This window comes from Taeniopygia guttata, chromosome 36 (assembly GCF_048771995.1).
Source record: "Taeniopygia guttata chromosome 36, bTaeGut7.mat, whole genome shotgun sequence".
Taxonomy (NCBI): Eukaryota; Metazoa; Chordata; class Aves; order Passeriformes; family Estrildidae; genus Taeniopygia; species Taeniopygia guttata.
Window position 1 is genome coordinate 4,477,373 of NC_133061.1, and position 21,516 is coordinate 4,498,888.

Below are 21,516 nucleotides of genomic sequence, written 5' to 3' on the forward strand. Positions count from 1 at the left end.
CTGTGAGTGCCCCAACTGCAGGAGGAGCTTCATGCACCGCTCCAGCTTCATCCCCCATTGAAGAACCCACATTGGGAAGAGCCCTGGTGATCCCTGTTACCTGTGATCCATGCTGGGAAGATACCTGTACCTTCTCCTGCCCCTGCCAATGACCTTATGTGGGATTGAAGAACATGAGGGTCTGGCCATGGCCCTGTCACTACATTCACTCCCACCTCAGGTCATTGCCAGGGGCAGGAAAGGGACTCTCTCACTCTCTCTCTCTCTCTCTCTCTCTCTCTCTCTGAGAAGGGTGTCCTTTCCAGGCAGGAGGAGACATGTGGCCAGGAAGATACAATTGATGGTGATGTAATTTCCCCTGTAAATAGTTTTTCTTATCCCTTCTGTTGTCAATATTTTTTCTGTTCCAGTTTATTCCTTATCTCGTTGCTGTTCCCAGTAAATTGTTCTTATCCCAGCCTGGGATCTTTCCATTTTTTTCCTTCAGTGGAAGGTGGGAGGGCAACGAGAGCCAGCACGGTTTTAGCAGGAGCAGGAAATTGGGGAATTCCATTCCTGAATCCCGGCCTGTGGAAACCGAGCATCCCAGCTGGTGCCAGTCCTGGTGGCCATGGCAGCAGCCTTGGGAGCGGGTCCCTGGCTGGGGCTGAGGGAACCTCTTCACTCTGGTGCCCAGGGACAGGAGTGCAGGGAGCGGCTGCAGCTGAGTCGGGGCAGGCTGAGGTTGGATCTCAGGGAAAGGTTTTTGCCCAGAGGCTGCTGGGGCACTGCCCAGGCTCCCCAGGGAAGGGTCACAGCTCCAGGGCTCTCTGAGCTCCAGCAGCGTTTGGACAGCGCTGCCAGGCCCAGGCTGGCAGTGTTGGGGTGTCCTGTGCAGGGCCAGCAGCTGGACTCGAGGATCCTGATGGGTCCCTCCCAGCTCAGCCACTTCTGTGGTTCTGGGATCCCATGAGTCTGGGGATGGGAGTGCCAATGGTTGCCATGGAAACGGGCTCTGGCTGCAGGCCTGAGCTGGTGTCCATGGCAACCACCCCTGGCATGGGGTCTCCATGGAGCTGCCCAGGGACTGACCATAGCAACAGGGGCTGGGGAAGGTTGCCATGGAAACTGACCATAGCAACAGGGGTTGGTGATGGTTGCCACGGGAACTGACCATAGCAACAGGGGGCTGGTGCTGGTTGCCATGGAAACTGACCATAGCAACAGGGGCTGGTGCTGGTTGCCATGGAAACTGACCATAGCAACAGGGGGATGGTGATGGTTCCCATGGAAACTGACCATAGCAATGGGTCCTGATGAGGTTTGCTGTGGTAATCCAGGGCATCCCTCTGGCTGCCCTGGCAGGTCTGGGACCCTGGCAAGGGGGTCAGGAACCCCCCTGTACAGAGCCCCCAGAGACACTGTCTGTGATCTCTGTCCATGGAAAAGAGTTTTCAATCTTACAGGATGAATTACACACTCTGAGTGTTTGATATGAGTAATAATTAGTGTGACACGGGTGCAAAAGTAGAATTTTAGGATCTAGATAAGGGGTTCAAAGGAGGCAAGATGGAGGAAATCGTGTGTGTCCTGTCCTTTTTCATCTTCTTCATGTCTTCCATGTTTCACTGCAGTGTTGGCATTTTTCTATTGGTTTAGACTGGGGACACATTGTTCAACACAGGTGGTAGGTATTGGCACATTATTGTAAATATAGCACAGGTAGTTTCTGGTATATAATGTTTGTAACTTCCCACTGAGGGGCAGAGCCCTGCACACTGCCCCGCAAGAAAGGCCTACTGCAGGTCAGACAGAACATGTTATAGATAAGCAAGAATAAACAACCTTGAAAACCAGCACAGATGAATTACGGCTTCTTCTTTGGCAGTGGGGCTCAAAGACAGCTAATTTCTGCAATTTTGGGATCATTTAAATACCACAGATTCTGACATAAATGGCATCCCTGGGTGGGCTCGAACCACTAAACTTTCAGTTAAGAGCCGACAGTTTGCCTATTAAGGTTCAGATATTTTGACAGGCCCTCAGAGGGGTTTCATGGGGACTTTCTAAGTGTCCCCAGGCTGCCAAAGAGCCGGGATGTCACACGCACTCACAGGGGCTCCTGTCATGGGCAGACTGGGAGCTTTAGCCAAAGTTTATTAGAGAAGCTCCTGTCAGGTCAGGAGGCACAGAAAGGACCCCCAATAGCCCCTATAGATCCCCAAATACCTCCAAGGACCGCCAGCCTTTCTAAGCCTTTTTTTGTGAGAGGAGCCTTGGAGCAGCAGGTTCCAATCCCTACCCCTGACAATTCAAGAGCTCGTATGTAAACAATTATAAAGGTGGAATTAAAACTTTATACAATTCTCCCTTAGCATTAGGAATTGTAAACCAGTGTTGGGGGTTGGGTTTTTCCTTTCTGTTTGTTCCTTATCATTGGCTGATGTTTATCGGCTGATCCCTCATTTTGGGAGGAGCTGCTGCTCTTGGAGATGGGAGTTTCCACTGCTGCTGCCAGAGCCCGGGCCAGAGCTGTTTCTTCTGTCCTGGGATGAGCCTCTGCTCGTGAGAACAGCCACTAAACTGGGACCTTATTTACACCTGCCCCACTAAAAGAGAGACCTATCCCTGTCTGCTCTGGTGTCCAGGATCCCGAGCTGGGCTCTCCCTGCCCTGCTTGGAGCCCCTCACCCCCTGCCTGCCGAGACATCCTGCCAGCCCAGCTGACTGCTTTTTGCCAGTCCTGCTGGGGCACCGAGCTGACTGCTTTCTGAGAGTCCTGCTGGGGCACCGGAGCCGGCTGCCCCGGGGTTTGTGAAGCAAAGCCTCTCTCCAGCCCTTCCCCCTTCGGACAAAGCCGCCATGGCCCCGCGCTGCCGAGCCCGGCCGGAGCGCCCCCTGCAGCCGCGTGGGGGTCAGCGCACCTGCCCTGCCCCGGGAGCCACAGCGCCCCTGCTGGCTGTGCCCGGAACTGCACCGCAGGGAAAGCGCCACGGCCCAAAGGCCGGGACTGGGCTCTGCTCTGTTTGCTGTTCGTGCCGCAGCTGCTGCTGCTTGTTTGCTGTGTTATACACACTAGGAAAGAGCTGATATTCCTATTCCCATATCTTTGCCTGCCTGAGAGCCCCTTGATTTCATGATTCTAATAATCTGGAGGGAGGGGGTTTACATTCTCCATTCCACAGGAGGCTTTTTGCTGCCTTCCCTAGCAGACACCTGTCTTGTAAACCAAGACCAGTTTTGGCACCCGATGTGCAGCCTGAGGGCATTGAGAGAAACAGGGTGAAATAAGAATAACAATTCTTGAGTAACATAATTTTTTTTGTTGCACTGGATATAGAAACCTTGTTAGGTGTCACCATGTGGTCTAGCTTACCCTGGTTTGGGTGGCACATGGTTGTGGCTACATTTTTCCCATCCTATAACTATGGCTAATATGGCTGATAATCAATTTGTTAGATGGGTTAATATGGTGAGCAATTTATGGATTTTTAATTTCCTCTGGACGGTGGCCACATGGATTTGAGGCTACCACACACTAACTGTATGTGTTTGGAATTACTTTAATAATGGTACCTACTGTGAGGAAATGACACCAGGGGAAGTTTTCTCCCAACTCCTCAGCCAGCTCTTTGGGTCTACAGTGGTTGGTGTTCCTGCTATGCCTGTTAAGCCTATTCTGTTCAGCATTCAGAGGTAAGGGAAGATTGACTTAGATAACTATCGTAGCAGGGCGTCCCCAGCCTGTAATAATTAGCACTGACTCCATGATTCCAGAAGGCCGATCAATCACTTTATTACATTATCCTATACTATACTGCTAAGAAACACTCATCGCTCTTGCTGACAGTCTGATACAGACAGACCAGACTGGTTAATTGAAATCCAAACACCATCACCATTGGCCAATTTAGAAATCACCCTTTGATAAACAAATCTCCATAACACATTCCACATGTGCACAACAACAGCTGCAGCAGGTGAAGATAAGAATTGTTTCTTGTTGTTTTCTCTGAGCTTTCTCACAGCTTCTCACAGCTTCCCAGGAAAATCCTGGGAGAGCTCTCTCTCTGCTCAGAGGATATGTGATTACCACAGGTCACTTGTGACAATGCAGGTCCAAGGACACCACGGTGACACTACGGAACCTCATGGAACCAAGGGGCCAGGGTGACACTGTGCTGCCTCATGGAATCAAGGAGACCAATGTGAACTCAGAGACCCCAAGGAAGCAAGGGTCCATGGTGACCTTGTGCAGCCGCAGCGTCACAGAGGAGCCGCTGTGACACAGCGAGGGCACACAGAGCCCAGGGGCCATTGTGACACATCAGGGCTCTGTGGAACCACAAAGCCATTGTGACATTGCAAGGCCTCGTGGAAGCACGGGGCCATTGTGACACTGCAAGGCCTCATGGAAGCACGGGGCCATTTGTGACACTGCAGAATCAAGGGGAATATTGTGACACTCCAGGGCCTGATGGAACCAAGGAGACCATTGTGACACTGTGGGGTCCCACGGAACCAAGGGAACATGGAACAGGTCTGGTTGGCTGGGCCTCCTGGGGACCACCTGACAGGTCTGGCTGACCTTGGCATGTCGAGGGCTGCTTCTCATCTGCCCCTGAAGCACTGGGGCTCTGGGCTTTTCTTCCTATGGGAGAGAACTGTCCTTCTCCTCCAGGGTTCCATGGCCAAAATTGGGATTCCTCCTCCAAAACTCCGTACATCCAAGGAATGCTCCCAAGTGAAAGCTGCCAGGACAGACAGGTCTGGCTGCCCTTGGCCTCTTGAGAGATGCATCTCATCTGCTTTTGAAACACTGGGGCTTGGTGATTTCCTTCCAATGTAAATAGTTGTCCTTCTCAAGGTGACCGTGGTCAAAATTAAGATTCCTCCTCCCAAATTCCATGTATCCAAAAATTCCTCCATTACAAAACATGCCAGGAAGAACAGGTCTGGTTGGCTGAGCCTCCCAGGAGCCACCTCTTTCTTCTTCTGCCTTTCAAACACATGGTCTCTGTGGTTTTCTTCCTATGGAAAAGAACTCTCCTTCTTATCTACACAGAAATGGCCAAAATTGGGGTTCCACCTCCCAAATTCCCTATATCCAAGGGTTGCTTTCAGACAAAAGCTACCAGGGCAAAGAGGTCTGGCTGGCCTAGACCTCTGATGGCAGCCTTTCATCTGCCCCTGAAACACCGGTGTTCTGTGCTTTCCTTCCTTTGGAAAAAATGCCATCATTCAACTCCAGGTGTCCATGTCTGAAATTGGGATTCCACCTCTAAAATTCCCTATATCCAACGGTTGCTCCCAGACAAAATCTGCCAGTACCATCCAGTCTGGCTGGCTTTGGCCTCTGGTGGCTGCCCCTGAAACACTGGGGCTCGGTTCTTTCCTTCCCATGGAGATCACTGTGACACTGTGGGCACCTCATGGAACCAAGGGGATCATTGTGGCACCACTGGAGCCCATGGAACCAAGGGGCCATGGTGACACCGCAGGGCTTCATGGACCCAGAGACCATTATGACTCTGTGGGTCCTGATGGAACCATGGAGACCATTCCGACCCTTCAGGGCCTGGTGTCACCAAGGGGGCATTGTGACACCTCAGGGCCTCCTGGAAGCAAGAACCCATTGGGACACCATGGGGCCCCATGGAAGCAAGGGAACATGGAATAGGTCTGACTGGCTTGGCCTCCCAGGGGCCACCTGGCAGGTCTGGCTGATGTTGGGATGTCAATGCCTGCCTCTCATCAGCTCCTGGAGCAATGGGGCTATGTGCTTTCCTTGCTATGGGAAAGAACCATCCATCTTTTCAGATGCCCATTGTCAAAACTGTTATCCTCCCTAAAATATTTCCTATATGCAAGGGTATCTCCCAGAAAAAAACCTGCCAGCTCTAGCTGGCCTTTGCCTCTTGTGGTCACCTCTCATCTGCCCCTGAATCACTGGGGCTCTCTTCCTTCCTTCCTCTGGAAAAGAATCAGCCTTCTGGTCCAGGGTCCATGGCGAAAATTAGGTTGGCCTCCCAAATTCTGTATATCCAAGGATTGCTCCCAGACAAAAGTAGCCAGGACAGACAGGTCAGGCTGTTCCTGTCCTCTGGTGATTTTCTTAGACTATAAGCTGAATGTTTTCATTTGAAAACACCTTGGAGAGGGCCCAGAGATCTTCCAAGGTGGGATTTTGAGGCCTCAGGCACATGACCACTACACATGAAAAAAGGAGCTCTGTGCTTCGTGCTGTTGTGGTGGTTTTCTATCATGGAAGTGATGCCCTGAAAGAAGCTTCTAGAAGTTTCTTCTTTGACAAAAAACCAATCAGTAATTAGCTTTGAGAGCTGACAATCTGTTAAACCACTAAGCAAACTGCAGACGCCTCTGTGCAGACCCAAGTTGAAGATGAGAAAGCCTGGCTGGGTCTCTCTCCCCTCTGGCCCCAAAGAGGTGCCAAGGCCGGCCCAGCCCCGTCTCGGCCGTGGGGCCGGGCGGCTCCTGCCGTGGGGCCAGGCCCCTTCCCAGGGAGCCGCCAGGCCCCATCGGCTGCCGGGCAGGGCAGGGGAGGCCGCGGGGCCGAGGCCGGGCCGTGGCTGCGGGTGCTGACATCTGGCCGCTGCCGAGCCCTGCCCCGCCGCCAGCCCGGGCCCAGCCGGGATCCGCCGGGCCCCAGGAGCAGCCCCGGGCCGGGCCGGCTCGGCCGAGGCTCTGCCGCCCTTGGGCTTCGCCCGCAGCCAGCGGGCAGGGGAGGAGAAGCCATCGGCCCCGGCCGTGCTGCTGCTGGGCTCTGGCCTGGCTGCTGAGATCCTGGCCCTGCCCCAGCGCGGCCCAGCCTGACACAGCCCCAGCGCAGCCGCTGCAGAAACCTCCATGGGAAAACAGCTCCGGCCGCAAGGACCGAGCCCGGCCGGGCTCACGGAACCATCTGCAGCCCCGGGCAGATATTGACTCTGCCAGTGCTGCCATCCTCCCTCCAGTGAGAGAAAAGGACACAGGGCAGGCACACAGAGGAGCAACGTGAACCCACTGAGGTCAGTGAAGAGGAAGTTGAGTCCCAGATGGGAGGGATGAGGAGATGCCTTGATCTTGGGGCTGAAATCCTCTGGTAAAGCTACGGAGAAGGATACCATTGAAATATCAAACTCTCCTTTTCCCTACAAGGCATTGAAAAGTATGGGGAGATTGTTGTTTTCAGCAAAGGCCTCCATCTAAAGTAAGCAAATATTGCAACAGCTGTGATCCTATGAGAAGTTTAAACAGAGAAAGAGAGCAGAGTGATGAGACCCTGTGCACCAGGGAGAGAAGAAGACCTCTGTTCCCAGAGATGAAGATGATTTCAGAAATAGATGAAGAGAACCTTTGCTCTTAAACAGCTCATCCTGAAACTAATACCCCATAAGTTGGCACGGCCCATAAACACAGCTGTGGGAAAAACTGAAAAAATGGGAGAGACTTCACGATTTCACTTTTTCCGAGTGGCTGCTATTCGTGGAAATTGAGAGCTACAAGAGAACTGTTTTCTTGTGGAGAAGTCTCCATAGCAAGAAAGAGAGACTCCTCTCCCTGAGTGAACTAAAGAAGGATTTTTCTAGAAGTGGTAAAGTGACTGAAATTGTTTTGGTTTGTCCCTTTGCATAAAAAGTAAGTAAGAAAAGGTTGAATGGAGAGGGGAAGTGTTCTGAAAGTTTTCTTCTGATCCTTATTACTCTTTTTTTTACTTACTGTCAACAAACTCTTCTTTATACCCTTTTAAAGATTTGATCCCACTTTGCCTTTCTCCTAATCCTACCTCACAGCAGGAAATTAGTAAGTATTTTATAGTGAGTGCACTGGTAATTAGCCAACACTGAACCCACCACACTAATTAATGCACTGGCCGAGAAAGCTCAAATTAGCGAACAAAAACCACGACAGAAACTTCCTAATGAACTGCCCCAGACAAGAGGGAAATCAAGGCAGAGCCATGGTTTGTCAGGACTTGCTGGATCCTAATGAGCCCCGTGGTGCATTTGGAACTGAGCCCTGGAACCTCAGGGCCTGAGAGGAGATGGCACAAACCTTTCCAGGAGTTAAAATCAAGAGCAAACAACCAAAAGGTCTCAATGCATTAATGGGTCCCACGGAGGTCCATCCCCAACACAGGCTCCTCATCGTGGAGGGGAGAATTGGAGGACAGGATCACACAAAAACCTCTCAGAGACTCAAAATGGCACAAAAACCTCTCAATGTGGAAAGGAAAATCCAAAGTACCTGGAAAAACCTGAGTATCTGAAAGCATTAATGAGCCCCACTGGGTGTCAGTACAAAGCTCTCAAGGGACTCATTAAACCAGATAATTTTGGCCATGATTGCACAAACCTCTCACAGAGTCTGGATCAAAAGGGAAACACCAAGTACCTTAAAAGAACTGAAGTACCTTGAAGCATTAATGAGCCCCACTGAGTGTTGTTACTGACAAAGTCTCTCCAGGGACTAATTACAGCAGATAATTGGAGGCCATGATTGCAGAAACCTCTCAGAGACTGCAAGGCAAAAGCTAAAGCCAAAGTCCTTTTAACAACCTGCAGTCCCTGGGAGCATGAAGGAGCCCCCAGGGCCATTCCTGACCAAGGCTCCCCAGGGACTCCTTCCAGCAGATCCTTGAGGCCACTGGGATGTGGGCTGGGGGGGGATGCTGAGGGCAGGACCAGGGGGTGACAGTGCCCAGCCTGGCTGGGGCTGTGCCAGGAGGCCCCAGGGCCTCAGGACAAGGTGTCTCCTCCCAGCCCTTGGTGGCACAGACCCTGCTGTGCCCCAGGGCACCAAGACTTGGCTTCTCTTTGTCCCCACCTGTCATCAGTGCCTCCAGTTCTCTGCTCTGCCTGGGGCCTGGGGACACTTTCTCAGTCGTATCCCTCAGTGGGACCCATTAAAAGTCCAAGAAACTTTGGAGTTGGATTCTGACTTGGAGTTCTGGAGAGGTTTCTGCAGCTCCCTCCCAGGGCCTGATGTTCAGGGCCTGAGCACAAAGCCCCAGAGAGTCATTAAAGTCCTTGTGCTGTGTCTGTGCTGCTGAGCTGGGCCGGGCTCCTGGCACAGAGGGTGATCCTGGTAACCAAGCAGAGCTTCAAAAGCACATTTCTCTTGCTGAGCAGCTCTTCTCCCAGCCCAGCAGGGCTGGGGCACTGCCTGCAGCCAGCCCGGGCACAGCACAGAGGCACAGAGAGCTTCAATCAGTCAGGGCTGGGAAGGGGCTGAGAAGTGCCTGGGGCAGAATCACTGCCAGCCCTTGGCACAGGAACCTCTGGCTGCAGGACAATGCAGCTGCAGCTCCTGGAGAGATCTCCTAAAGCTGGAACATCCCAATGCCCACAGACCCTGTGAGTGCATTCTCTGCTCATCTCCTGTGCAGAGCAGCCAGGGGTGCCCAGGGCTGTCCTGCAGAGCAGGGTCCTGCAGCCCAGGGCGCTGTGCTGGGCCAGGACTCTGCTGCCTGCCAGGGACAGCTCTCAGCCGGCCCTGGAGCTGCTCCCAGCGCTGGCCAGGAGCTGTGGGGGGAAGGAGCCACCCTGAGCAGGGCAGGTGCTGCTGCTGAGAGGGGCTGGGTGGGGCAGGGCTGCTCCCAGCTCCAGACCAGCCTGGGCACAGCTCCGGAGGGCACTTCCCAAAGAAGGTAAGCCTGGGATTGCTGTAAAGGTCAGGAGCTTTCCCGAGATTGTTTTCAATTTCCTGCTTGGAGCAGGGTGGAAATGTTGGGGTGATGACAAAATTATTTTTGCTTCTCATATATTTGTCATATATTCACAGTTCTGTAAATTACTATGATATAGTTATAAAATTATAATCCTTACCTAACTCTACTAAACTTTTAATTAACTATTTTAAACTATCATTATATAGTTAACATAATTATAATCCTTAATTAACTCTAGTACATTTCCTTACCTTTCTCTTAGATTTTAGAACAATAAGCTACTGTCTAAATACATTCCTGAAATTCTGTATAGTCTTATTATCAGGAAGAGGACCTACAAGAACAACATTTTGGTTTTTGAATGTGAGCAGTGATAAGAAAAAGCTGGGCAAAGAAATCCTTGGACCTACTCCAATGGGTTGAGCCAGGGGTGTGTAACTGGAGCAACTGAATGTCCTATAGGACGTTTCTGTTAAATATCCTAATTAATCAACCTTAATGAATTGCTGAAATCAGGGTTTGATTGTTCCTCATCCCCACTGGGACACCTGGAAGCTTCAAATAAAGGTCTGGTTTTTCCTTTATTGTTTTAACACTGTTGTAAGGTGGGTTTTTTTCTTTTTTGATTTCAAAGAACAGGGGGATGAGAGAAGCAGAACAGGAATTGTAATCCCAGAATCACAGAACATTCTGAGTTGAAAGGGCCACATGGGATCATTAAAGGAATGTTTGAACATTTACAGAGACTCCAGAACTGTGACTTTGGGTGGTCAGTCTCTCTGCTGGGAGCCTCCCAAAGGGCCTTCAGCCACTCCTCAGCCCTGGACAGCAGCAGCATCACCTCTGCAGGGCCCAGCAGGGCTCTCCTGAGCTGCCCTTGCCCAGCTGCACACAGAGCCTGCCCCAGCCAGGGCCCTGCACACAGGCAGGTTTCTGTAGGGCCGGGCCGAGGGCACACAGGGTGGGATGGGCTCTGTGAGCGCTGGCAGGGACAAGGCACCTCTCAGGAGGGAATGTCCAGGCCCAGGGAGATGCTCAGGGAAGCAGAGGGGGCTGAACAGAGCAGTGCTGGGGAACAAGCCCATCCAGCCCCTCACCTACCCTCAGCCACAGGGAATCCTTTGCCTCTCACATCTCTCAGTGGCAAACTCTGAGTGCAGCAGGAATGCTGGGGATTTCTGACCTCAGAGAGCAAGGAATGGTGTGTGGGTAGGAAAACAATTCCTAAAACAACTCCTAGGACCTGGGTGAAGGTTTTCCCAGAGCAGGAACAAGGGTGGGTGAGTCCCAGCAGGACAGTCTGCAGGGAATGGCCCAGGTTTGGCTCCAAGCAGCCTCTCCTGACTTGTCCCTGTCCTTTCTCCATGACCAGGTGCCCATGTGCAGCCACAGCAAATGTCCAACAGCAGCTCCATCAGCCACTTCCTCCTGCTGGCACTGGCAGACACGCGGCAGCTGCAGCTCCTGCACTTCTGCCTCTTCCTGGGCATCTCCCTGGCTGCCCTCCTGGGCAACAGCCTCATCATCAGCGCCGTAGCCTGCGGCCACCACCTGCACACACCCATGTTCTTCTTCCTGCTCAACCTGGCCCTCAGCGACCTGGGCTCCATCTGCACCATTGTCCCCAAAGCCATGCACAATTCCCTCTGGGACACCAGGAACATCTCCTACACAGGATGTGCTGCACAGCTCTTTTTCTTTGTCATCTTCCTCTCAGCAGAGCTTTCCATCCTGACCATCATGTGCTATGACCGCTACGTGTCCATCTGCAAACCCCTGCACTACGAGACCCTCCTGGGCAGCAGAGCTTGTGCCCACATGGCAGCAGCTGCCTGGGCCAGTGCCTTTCTCAATGCTCTGCTGCACACAGCCAATACATTTTCCCTGCCCCTGTGTCATGGCAATGTCCTGGATCAGTTCTTCTGTGAAATCCCACAGATCCTCAAACTCTCCTGCTCCAAATCCCACCTCAGGGAACTTGGGCTCAGTGCTCTTAGTGCGTGTTTAGGATTTGGATGTTTTGTGTTCATTGTTTTCTCCTATGTGCAGATCTTCAGGGCTGTGCTGAGGATCCCCTCTGAGCAGGGACAGCACAAAGCCTTTTCCACCTGCCTCCCTCACCTGGCCGTGGTCTCTCTGTTTGTCAGCACTGTAATATTTGCCTACCTGAAGCCCCCCTTGATGTCCTCCCATTCCCTGGATCTGGCCCTGTCAGTTCTGTACTCGGTGGTGCCTCCAGCCCTGAACCCCCTCATCTACAGCCTGAGGAACCAGGAGCTCAAGGCTGCAGTGTGGAGACTCATGACTGTGTGCTTTCAGGGACATTGAACTGCTGGCCAATTTCTGCAAATCACTTGTAATAAAAGTTGTCTTTTGTACTTCTTGTTGGTTTAATTATGGGGATTTTTTTTCTTTGTTGTTCTTTTTTCATGTTTTCCACAATAAATGTAATTTTTGGTGCCATTTCTCATTTTGTTTGTGTCCACCTTCCTTATTGCAACAGACCATGTCAATGAGGGGCTGCACTCTCAGGGGCTTTAAAGGAACTAAAGGATCTCCCAGAAGAGTTTTCTGCAGAGATGCCCTTTTGTTGCCTTCTCTGGAGCTGCAGCAGCAATGTCTGTGTGCAGAGCTGGGGGCAGATCAGTGCTGGCACAGCAGCTGTGCCCAGGAGCAGCAGCACTTGGTGCTGCCAGTGCTGCTCCCGTGGCCCTGCCCCGCTGCCCTGGTGGCCCTGGTGTTGCTGCAGGGCCTGAGTGCTCTCGGGGCCGGGCACAGTCCTGGGGATGGCAGTGCCGGGGCTGCAGCAGGGACAGGCCGTGGGCACTGCTGGGGCAGCGCTGACGCCTCAGGCCAGGGCCTGGGGGCTCCAGGCTCCTTGCCCAGGCTCTCTCAAGAACACGGCCAGGCCAATGCTCAGCACAGAAAACCCCCGTGAGCAGCCCCAGGCTGGCCGTGGGCAGGCTGGGGGCAAACAGCACGGCTGGTGCTCTGCAAGGGCCCTGGGGGAGACGGGAAGGAGCAGCAGAGCAGGGGCTGATCCATCCCCAGTGCGCTGCACAGTCCAGGGCAGCGTCCCAGAGCGTCCTCATGGAGCTGCCAACAACATCCCCCCTCTGCAGCCCTGGCCTCTCCCCCAGCTCACAGAGGTGCCGCATCCTTGCAGGCACAGACACGGCAGCACTGGCTCAGCAGCCCCTGTTTGCACTGCACACAGCAGGCGGGAGCACCCCCATGCTGCTGCTGTGGGGACATGAACCTGAGGGAGCACAAATGCCATCAGCCCCTGGGGCCAGGAAGGGCTGGGGGACACCAGGGAAACCACTCAGCTTTGTCCTGGCCTCTGCAGTCAGCCAGAAAGTTTGTTCCCATCAGCTGGGAGTTTCCTGTCCCACTGCAGACGCTGCTGCTTAGAGCCAGGGACTGCCTGGCAGCCACCCCCAAACTGCCCTGACCATTTCCTTGGCTTCATCTTTGCTTTCTTTACTCTTCCTGTTACAGATTTCTTCGTCTTGCCCAGCCCTGTTCCCTCCCCTGCACACAGCCCATCCCTGTTTGCCCTTTCCTCTCTGGCCCCACTCCCCATTGCAGTTCCTGACTTGGCACCATGGGAATGTCCCTTGGGGAGCAGGATCATCCCACAAGTGCTGCAGGAATTGTCTGCAGGCTCCTGCAGTGCCTGGTGCTGCTCCCTTGCCAGAGGCACCCCAGGCCAGGGGGCACATCTGGGCTGCTGTGTCTGGCTGTGGGGCTCCCTGTTCTGGGCAGTGAGGAGGAGCTGCAGAGGCTCTGCAGGACTGACAGGATGGGCTTTGGGGCTGTGAGGAGAAGCTGAGGGACCTGGGCTGCTGGAGCTTCTGAAGAGGAGGCCCAGGGCTCCTCCTGCAACTGCTCCAAGGGTGGATTCAGAGAATCACACAATCAGCAAGGTTGGAGAAGACCTTGGAGATCATCAAGTCCAACCTGTGCTCTGACACTGCCTTGTCTCCCCTGAGCCTCCTCTTCTCCAAGATAAACAACCCCAGCTCCCTCAGCTGCTCCTCAAAGGATTTGTGCTCCAGACCCCACCCCAGCCGTGTTGCCCTTCTCTGGACACGCTCCAGCCCCTCCATGTCCTTCCTAAATTGGGGGGCCCAAAACTGGACACAGCACTCGAGGTGCTGCCCAGTGCCCAGCACAGGGGAAGAATCACAGCCCTGCTCCTGCTGGCCACACCATTCCTGATCCAGGCCAGGAGCCATTGGCCTTCTTGGCCACCTGGGCACACCGCTGGCTCATGTCCAGCCTGCTGTCCATCAGTCCCTGCAGGTCCCTTTCTGCCTGGCTGCTGTCCAGCCCCTCTGTCCCCAGCCTGTAGCACTGCAGGGGTTGTTGTGGCCAAAGTGCAGGACCCGGCACTTGGACTTGTTAAACCTCACCTTGTTGGATCTGGGCCCTGGATCCAGCCTGTCTAGGGTCCTGTTCAGAGCCCTCCTACCCTCCAGCAGATCAACACTCACATCCAGCTTGGTGTCATTTGCAAAGATGTCCTTGGTTCCAAGGGGCCCCTCAGTGTCACAATGTCCCTTTGGTTATACCAGGCCCTCCCAGACAACTTGGTGTCACCAGGGTTCCATGAGGCCCCAGAGTGTCCCAATGGTCTCCATGATTCCATGAGGCCTCCCAGTGTCACAATGTCCCTTTGGTTCCATGGGACCCCTTGGTGTCACAAAGTCCCTTGGATCCTTGGGCCCTGCAGTGTCACAATGTCACCGTGGTCCCCAAGGCCCTGCAGTGTCACAGTGGATCCTTGGTTCCATGAGGCCTGGCAGGGCAGCAATGCTCTCCTTGGTCCCACAGTGTCACAGTGGCCTCTTGGTCCCCAGGGACACGGTCAGTCTGTGGTGGTGGCGGCACAACTTTCCCTGGGAGTGTTTTGTGCTAACGGGCAGAGCCACGGGAGCCCAGCACACACACACACACACAGAGCAGCTCGGCAGTGAGGACACGGGAGGGCCCAGGCATGGAGCTCCAACGAGGGTTTATCAGGGTCTGACGCTCCAGGGCTCTGGGGGTTAAAGACAAAGACAAAGGAGGGTTTAGGGTGTAAATACGGGAAAAGAGGGGCTGGAGGAGAGCGTCAGGGATCTCAGGGTTTAGGAGTGATACACAGGGAAAGGGACTAATAGGGAATGGCAGGGTGGATAGGCGGGGACATAAACCAATGGGAAAATAGGGAAGGGAGAACTTGCTAGAACATGAACATATCAGGGTAAAAGGGGTAGGAAAGGCCAACGGGCCAACGGGGACAGAACTGGGACAAATTAACACAGTGCTGCAGAGCACCATGGGGGAAGCTTCTGTCCTCACCCTGAGCTGTGAGGAATACCCGGAGTCTAAGGTGCATTTCTCCAGGGGATCACTTTTGCCCTCTCCCCAGTAAGCTCACAGGCCTCCACAAACACACACTGGAGATGTCTGGGGCCATTCATCATTTCTCTACTGTCAGCACCGAGGCAATGGACTCTGGCACTGCTCTGAGCTCAGGCCCGTGGCAACCACCCCTGGCCATGTGGCTCCATGGAGCTGCTCTCAGGAAAGCCCCCAAGGGTTGGGGAGTGCCCCAAAACTGCCTCAGGAATGTGAGACACCCCAGCATCTCCTCATGAATGTAGACGATTCAAACACTCACTCAGTAATGGGCTCCCCCTATCTTAATCATCCCCAAACTTTGGCTGTCTCATTCCAGACCCCACCCCACCTCCCAAATGCCAACCTCTACCCATGCAACCCCTCCTGGACATCAAGACCCCTTCCCAAGCTGTACTTCCCCCATTTCACACCTCCCAATCCCCAACCCACCCATCCCGCCCCACCCAATTCTCATCTCACCCTCCTGATTTGCATCCCTCATTGCCCAATCCCCTTCCAACCCAATTTCACCCTCAGAGGCGGTGGAATTGAGTAATTTTGGGGTGCGATTCAGCAGTTTTTAGTGGCACTGAGTGGATTTGAGCAGACAGATCAGTCCCTCTCACCTTTGGAGCGCCAAGAAATAAAGACAACTAAACCAAATAGCCCCCAAACTCCCCCATACCCTCACAGATATCTCCTGCAACCCAAAACTCCCCAAAAACAAAAGTAAGATGTGAGGCTTTAGATGCTTTTGATGAATTTGTTGGTTTTAACCCCAATTTTCTGTGTTTTGGAGGGAGGAAGATAAAAGATAATAAGAGGCAAAATAAAATAACAGCAGCCACTTCCCTCTGTGTATCACAGGGCATGTGGGTCACCAGGGCTCTGACCAGGGTGGGTCCTCTGATGGGGATGGAGCTGGAGCAGCGCACAAAGCTCTTTCTGCAGGTGAGGTTCTCACAGGGCTTCCCTTACCGGTGCCTCCGCTGGTGCCGGGTAAAGAATGAGCGGTCTGAGAAGCTCTTCCCACACCGGGGACACTCGTAGGGCCTCTCCCCGGTGTGGATGCGCCGGTGGGTGACGAGGGTGGAGTTGTGCTTGAAGCCCATCCCACAGTCGGGGCAGCGGAAGGGCCTCTCCTGTCTGTGAATCCGCTGATGTACAAGGAGATGGGAGCTGGTGTGAAACCTCTTCCCACACTGGGGACACTCGCAGGGCCTCTCCCCAGTGTGGAACCTCTGGTGGACAGTCAGGTCGGACCTGTGGCTGAAGCTGTTCCCACACTCCTCACACTCGTAAGGCTGTTCCCCAGTGTGGATCCTCTGGTGGCAGATCAGGTTGAAATTCTTCCTGAAGCTCTTCCCACACTCCGAGCACTCGTAGGGCCTCTCCCTGTCATGAGGCTGCTCCTGGACCACCAGCTCTGATCCCTGGCTGAAACTCTGCCCACCTTCCTGGCACAGGGTGGGTCTCTCCACCTCAGATCCCCGTGATCTGCAGGTGCAGCCCCTCCTCATGTGGGATCTACGGGGCTTTTCCTCCCCATTGGATTCCTCTGCCATGGAGCAACTCAAAACAGCCTCTTCCACGATGTTCTGCTGGGGTGATTTGTCCTCCCTGCTCTCCATCCTCAGGTCCTACTCTGGGGGAGGAAGGACAAGGAAAGGATGGGATTTGCCTCCGTGCCAGAGGGAAGGGCAAGGAGATCCCCCCAGTGCGTCCCCGGCAGGAGGGCTCCGGCAGCGGGGCTGTCCTGCAGCCGGGGGCTGTGCTGGGCTGGGAGATGGAGCAGGAGAGAGGGGGAAAGGGGCACTGACTTCCTCCTCACCTGCCTCAGTGTCCCAGGGCATTTTCCTCACAGCCTCCTCCTCCATCCAGCCAAAGTTTGGGAGTGGGAAATCCTGGTGTGGGGAAAAACCAGGTGTGAACACCTTGGGGTAGGGATTCCTCCTGCCCAAATCCATTTCCAGAAGTCTCCAGGTGTCCATAAAAACCTCCAAAAATCGCGAGTTAATAAAAAAAGCCACCAGGAGTGTCCCATTTCCAGTCTCATCCTTCTGGGGTTCTGGTGTCCCCCCATCTCAAGACTGCTGAGGATCCTCATGGGCCCTCGGGATCCCCCTTCCCCAGGGTCCTGCTTAGGGATGCTGGGGGGGTTTTGCAGTACAAGGGTCCCCCTCTCCAGCCTCCCCCCGGTCCAGGCACTTGGGGGTCCCCCCTCTCCCCACCACCCTGTCCTGGTTTAGGGCAAATCTGGGAGAAAACCCCCAAAGGGGATTTTCTAGAAAGCAGATTCAAGTGGTCTCTCCCCCAACCAGTTCAGGAAAAGATTTCCTTGGAGAAAAGTAGAAAAAAACCTGTTTATTTAACAGGCAAAGCATTTACCAGCACAAAACATGAACAATATTAAACAATAAAACCTGTTGTTGCTCCAAAAGAGATGACAAACTCAGAAAGTCCCTCCGTGGGCTGTAGCTCGGCTCACTCAGGCTCTGATCAGTCCCTCCATGGCCCAGGCCCAGCCCGGTGACCCACAGGTGTGAGCTGCCGGTGCTCTTCTGGTGTTCAGTCCAGAGCAGGTTTAAACAGCTCCAAAGAAAAAGAAAAACCACAGCCCAGGGAACTTCTCTGCCTCAGCGAGGTAAAAACTAACTAAAAGCAAAGGAGAGCTCTGTCCCGCTGTCTGTTGGCAGACAACTGATACCTCAGGTTTAAGTTTTTCTGTTCTGTTTCAGTGTGCAGCTTCTAGCTTTAGATTAAGTGTTACTGGGATCTTTTCACAGGGTGGCGAAGACAAAACAATCCTGTTCTAGCTGGAGAGTCAAGGACAATCTCTTCAAACTTCAGGCCCAAAGCACAAACGACAGGAAAAGAGGAGGGCAGGCAAGCAAGGAGGATGAAAGTTCATAATTTGAAGCTATTAACTGGGCCGTTAAATCCTGTATGCAAATGCACTAACACTTATAAAAATGTGAGAACTCATGACCAAGCCCTCTTTTGCTTCCATCTCGGAGCCATCCGGGCAGAGCCCCGACCCTGGCTCCGGTACTGCCGGGGTGTGGCCTTTGAAGGCACTTCAATAAATATCCTCTTTATTCCTCTTGGCTCCGTCTGGCCTCTGTCCCAGCTCCTTAAGGCATCTCAGCAGCCCAGGAGCCGGAATGTGGAGGGGTGAGTGCAGCTCCTGAAAACAAACTGCGCGCTTCTTCCTCCCCCTCTTCGCTCTCAGAACCAGCCCTGAAGGTGCAGAACTCATTTCGGGGCCAAACGGACCAATGGGGGTTCGAGCATCGTGAGGTCACCCCAGGACAGGCCCTGCCAGGCTCAGGGGTCCCGTCCCCGCCTCATCTCCGGCTGCCGGGGGTCCCCCAGCTCCGGTATCGCCCCTTCCCCTCTGCCGCCCCGGGGGTCCCACGTTCCGCAGCCCCGGCTCTCACGGGAATCCCCAAAACCAATGTCCCGCCCTGTCAGCACCGGGCCAGCCCCGCGTGGTCCCCCGGGACCCTCCGAGGGGCGATCACAGCTCCTCTGCCCCCGAAAAAGCTCCTCTTGGGGAGCCCGGAGGGATCCGGGGCTCAGCATCTGCCGGCTCCGAGCGCTCTCCAGAAAAATCCTCCCGGAGACCCCTCGATAGAGCCGGGGCGAGCTCGGCCTCCCCCTGCCCTGCGGCTCGGGGCTGGGGCGATGCTGGCGGGGCAGGGGGTGCTGCAGCCCCGGCGTGCGGGCGGTGCGAGCGGCGGGATTCTCCCGCTCCTGCTCCCGCCGCTCCTCCTGTCCCTCCTCCTCCTCCCGCAGCCCCTCCGCTCCAGCCCGGAGCTCTCGGGCACTTAAGCCACAACAAGCATACCTTGTGAACAAAGGAATCACCCTTAAAACTACACTATTGCATATTCATATATCCCTCATGGTTATGCATACATTCTATTTAAAACAAGAAACTCTTGTCTGTTATATGCCAACTGTTTCCTTTAATCCCCATGGCAAGGCCTGAAGAAATTAGCTTCTTCTGACAAGAAAGCCATAAATTCCTCTTCTCTGGAAGATTTAGGCGTTCTGTGATGGTTACGTCAAAGCGAGTCTCTCATTCCTTAAAATAAAAAACAAAACACACAAGGAGTTTCTATTTTAACTACTAAAGCTTCATTTTAACTACAAAACTACATTTACCATGCTATTAAAATGTTAATACAGCACTACGAATCAAACTAACATAATACATACAGTAACTCTGCGCAAAGAGCCATATATTATGCGTTTTTCACATTGGGTGCCTCCTGGATTGCCCCCGGAAAGAGCCCATATCTGCACGGAGCCACGTTTTTTCATTTGTAAATTAGGTCTTTCTTTCTCTGTCATCTGTGGTTTCTGCAGCCCCGGCTGCTGCTTCTGGTCTTTTAAAACTTTAAGAATCTTTTTGTACAAGCACAACTGACTTGATGTATATTTTACATAAGCACGAATTATTCCATAACATATATTACAATGGGGCTGCAGAGATTCCCCCTGCAGGTCCATGGGGCTGCAGAGATCCCCCTGCAAGTCCGTGGGGATGCAGAGATCCCCCTGCAGGTCCATGGGGATGCAGAGATCCCCCTGCGGGTCCGTGGGGATGCAGAGATCCCCCTGCGGGTCCGTGGGGATGCAGAGATCCCCCTGCGGCTCCGTGGGGATGCAGAGATCCCCCTGCGGGTCCGTGGGGATGCAGAGATCCCCCTGCAGCCCCTGGAGGAGCCAGGCTGGAGCTCGGGGATGCCTGAGAGGAGGCTGTGACCCCGTGGGCAGAGGGGCCCCGCTGGAGCAGCCTGGCCTGGCAGGACCGAGCCCGTGGCACAGTGACCCACGCTGCAGCACTTGGAGGGGGCTGTGCCCCAGGGGATGGACTCGGCTCGGAGAAGTTCCTGGAGAAGTCTCGGCTGGGAGAGAGCGCAGGGTGCAGCAGGGAACGACTCCTGTCCCTGAGCAGAGGGAGAAGCCGCGGGGGATGAGCTGAGCACGGCCCCATTCCCTGTCTCCTGCCTTGCCGGGGGAGGAGGTGCAGCTGGGAGCAGGGAGGCGTGGGGAAAGCTGCATTTAAGGCTCTGCACTGACTTCTCCTCATCCTGCTCTGAGTCTTTGCAGTTTTCTGCCAGAAATCTCTCCCCTCCCCCGCTCACCCACAGGGCTTTGGGCAGGTTTCCCTTTTTGGGGGAAATCAAAGCCAAGCACCGATGCACTAATGAGGGGCAGGAGAAGGGAGGCTCCCGGGCTTCCCGCAGAGCCGGAGGCACGGAAGGCGCAGGGCCGGGAAAGCCGTGGCGGGAGGTGCGGAGAAGTTTGTTTGTGTGGGCAGCTCAATCCCGCCTCGGGCCCGGGCCCGTCCCGGGGCTGTTGCTCATCTCCGGCTTTGCCCTCACGCAGCGCGGGGGGCCCTGAGAGCGCGGGGCGAGTCTGGGCCGTGCGCAGAGCCCGCCCCGAGCTCGCTGCCATTGGCCGCTGGTGCCGTCAGTCGTGGTTGCGGCGCGCTGATTGGTGGGAGCGGGGCGCAGCACGGCCCCGGCGGCGGGCTGAGGGCGGCCGTGGGCGGGCAGCGGCGCCATTGGCGCCGGGAGCGTCTGTGCGGGCCCGGGAGCGGCGGCAGCGGCCGGAGCGCGGTGAGGCGGCGTCGGCGGAGCTCGGAGGCGGCCCCGGCGCAGGTGGGAGCCGCGCTGGGGTCTGCGGGGGCTCGGGGCTGGCTGCGGGCGGAGGGGGCGGCAGGGGGCTGCGGCGGCTCGGTGGTGCCGTGTCCGGCCCGTGCCGGCCCCGGGCTGAGGGTGCGGCGGGAGCGGCTGCCCGCGGTCTCCTTCCCGCCGGGGCCTGGGCAGGAGCCGCTGCCGGAGCAGCGCTGGCTCGGCCCGGCTGCTGTGGGTAGGACAGAGGGGGCTGCCCCGCGGCCGGGAGCGTGCGGGGAAATTCCCGTCGCCGGAGGTTTCTGTGGCCGGAGGAGAGCGAGGAGTCCTGTAAAAGTGACTTTATTGCCGAGCACGGGGAGAGGCCGTGGGGCATTTGCCGTGCGCTCTCTGCCATGGTTGTAGTCCGCAGCCTCCTTTTTATCCTCATTTTCCCGGCCGCATCTCCCTTTGCCCACGGGCTGAGGTCCTTGGAAGGTTCAGACTTCCCGATGCGCCTGCTGCCTGTCCTCGTTAATATGCACCCTCCTTTTGTATAACAGCCGATATTCATGGCTCTGTTAAGCCTTTGTTCTCCTGGAAGTTCGGGAATTTAGCGGGACTTTGAGAAATTGTGTGGCTCAATTTGTGAAATTTATTGGAACTGATGGTTTCCCCCGTTACTTCCTTATCTACAAGTGCCTGGCTCTCTCTCCAGGCAGATTCACTCCTCGACTCTGTTTTGTTCTTCCCGGGTTTTCTTCTTTGGTTTTGGGATTATTCTCGGTGCCCTCATTCCCTGTCCTTTTGTAGCCCTTTGTGGAGCAGGAGGCCTGGCTGCCACCTGCA

The 21,516-nt window shown here is 54.7% G+C and overlaps 1 protein-coding gene across 1 annotated transcript in view; it reads right to left on the reverse strand.

Annotated features, from left to right (window-relative positions):
• The window catches only part of LOC140681478 (uncharacterized), a 90,948-nt gene extending 72,614 nt beyond the window's left edge, over positions 1-18,334 (reverse strand). Inside the window, exons 1-2 of the mRNA XM_072921313.1 lie at positions 18,317-18,334; positions 16,304-16,365 (exon numbers count right to left, since the gene is read on the reverse strand). Of these exons, the coding sequence (XP_072777414.1) occupies positions 16,304-16,365; positions 18,317-18,334 (80 nt within the window). The remainder of the gene's footprint in view (positions 1-16,303; positions 16,366-18,316) is intronic.
• Positions 18,335-21,516: the final 3,182 nt, after the last annotated feature.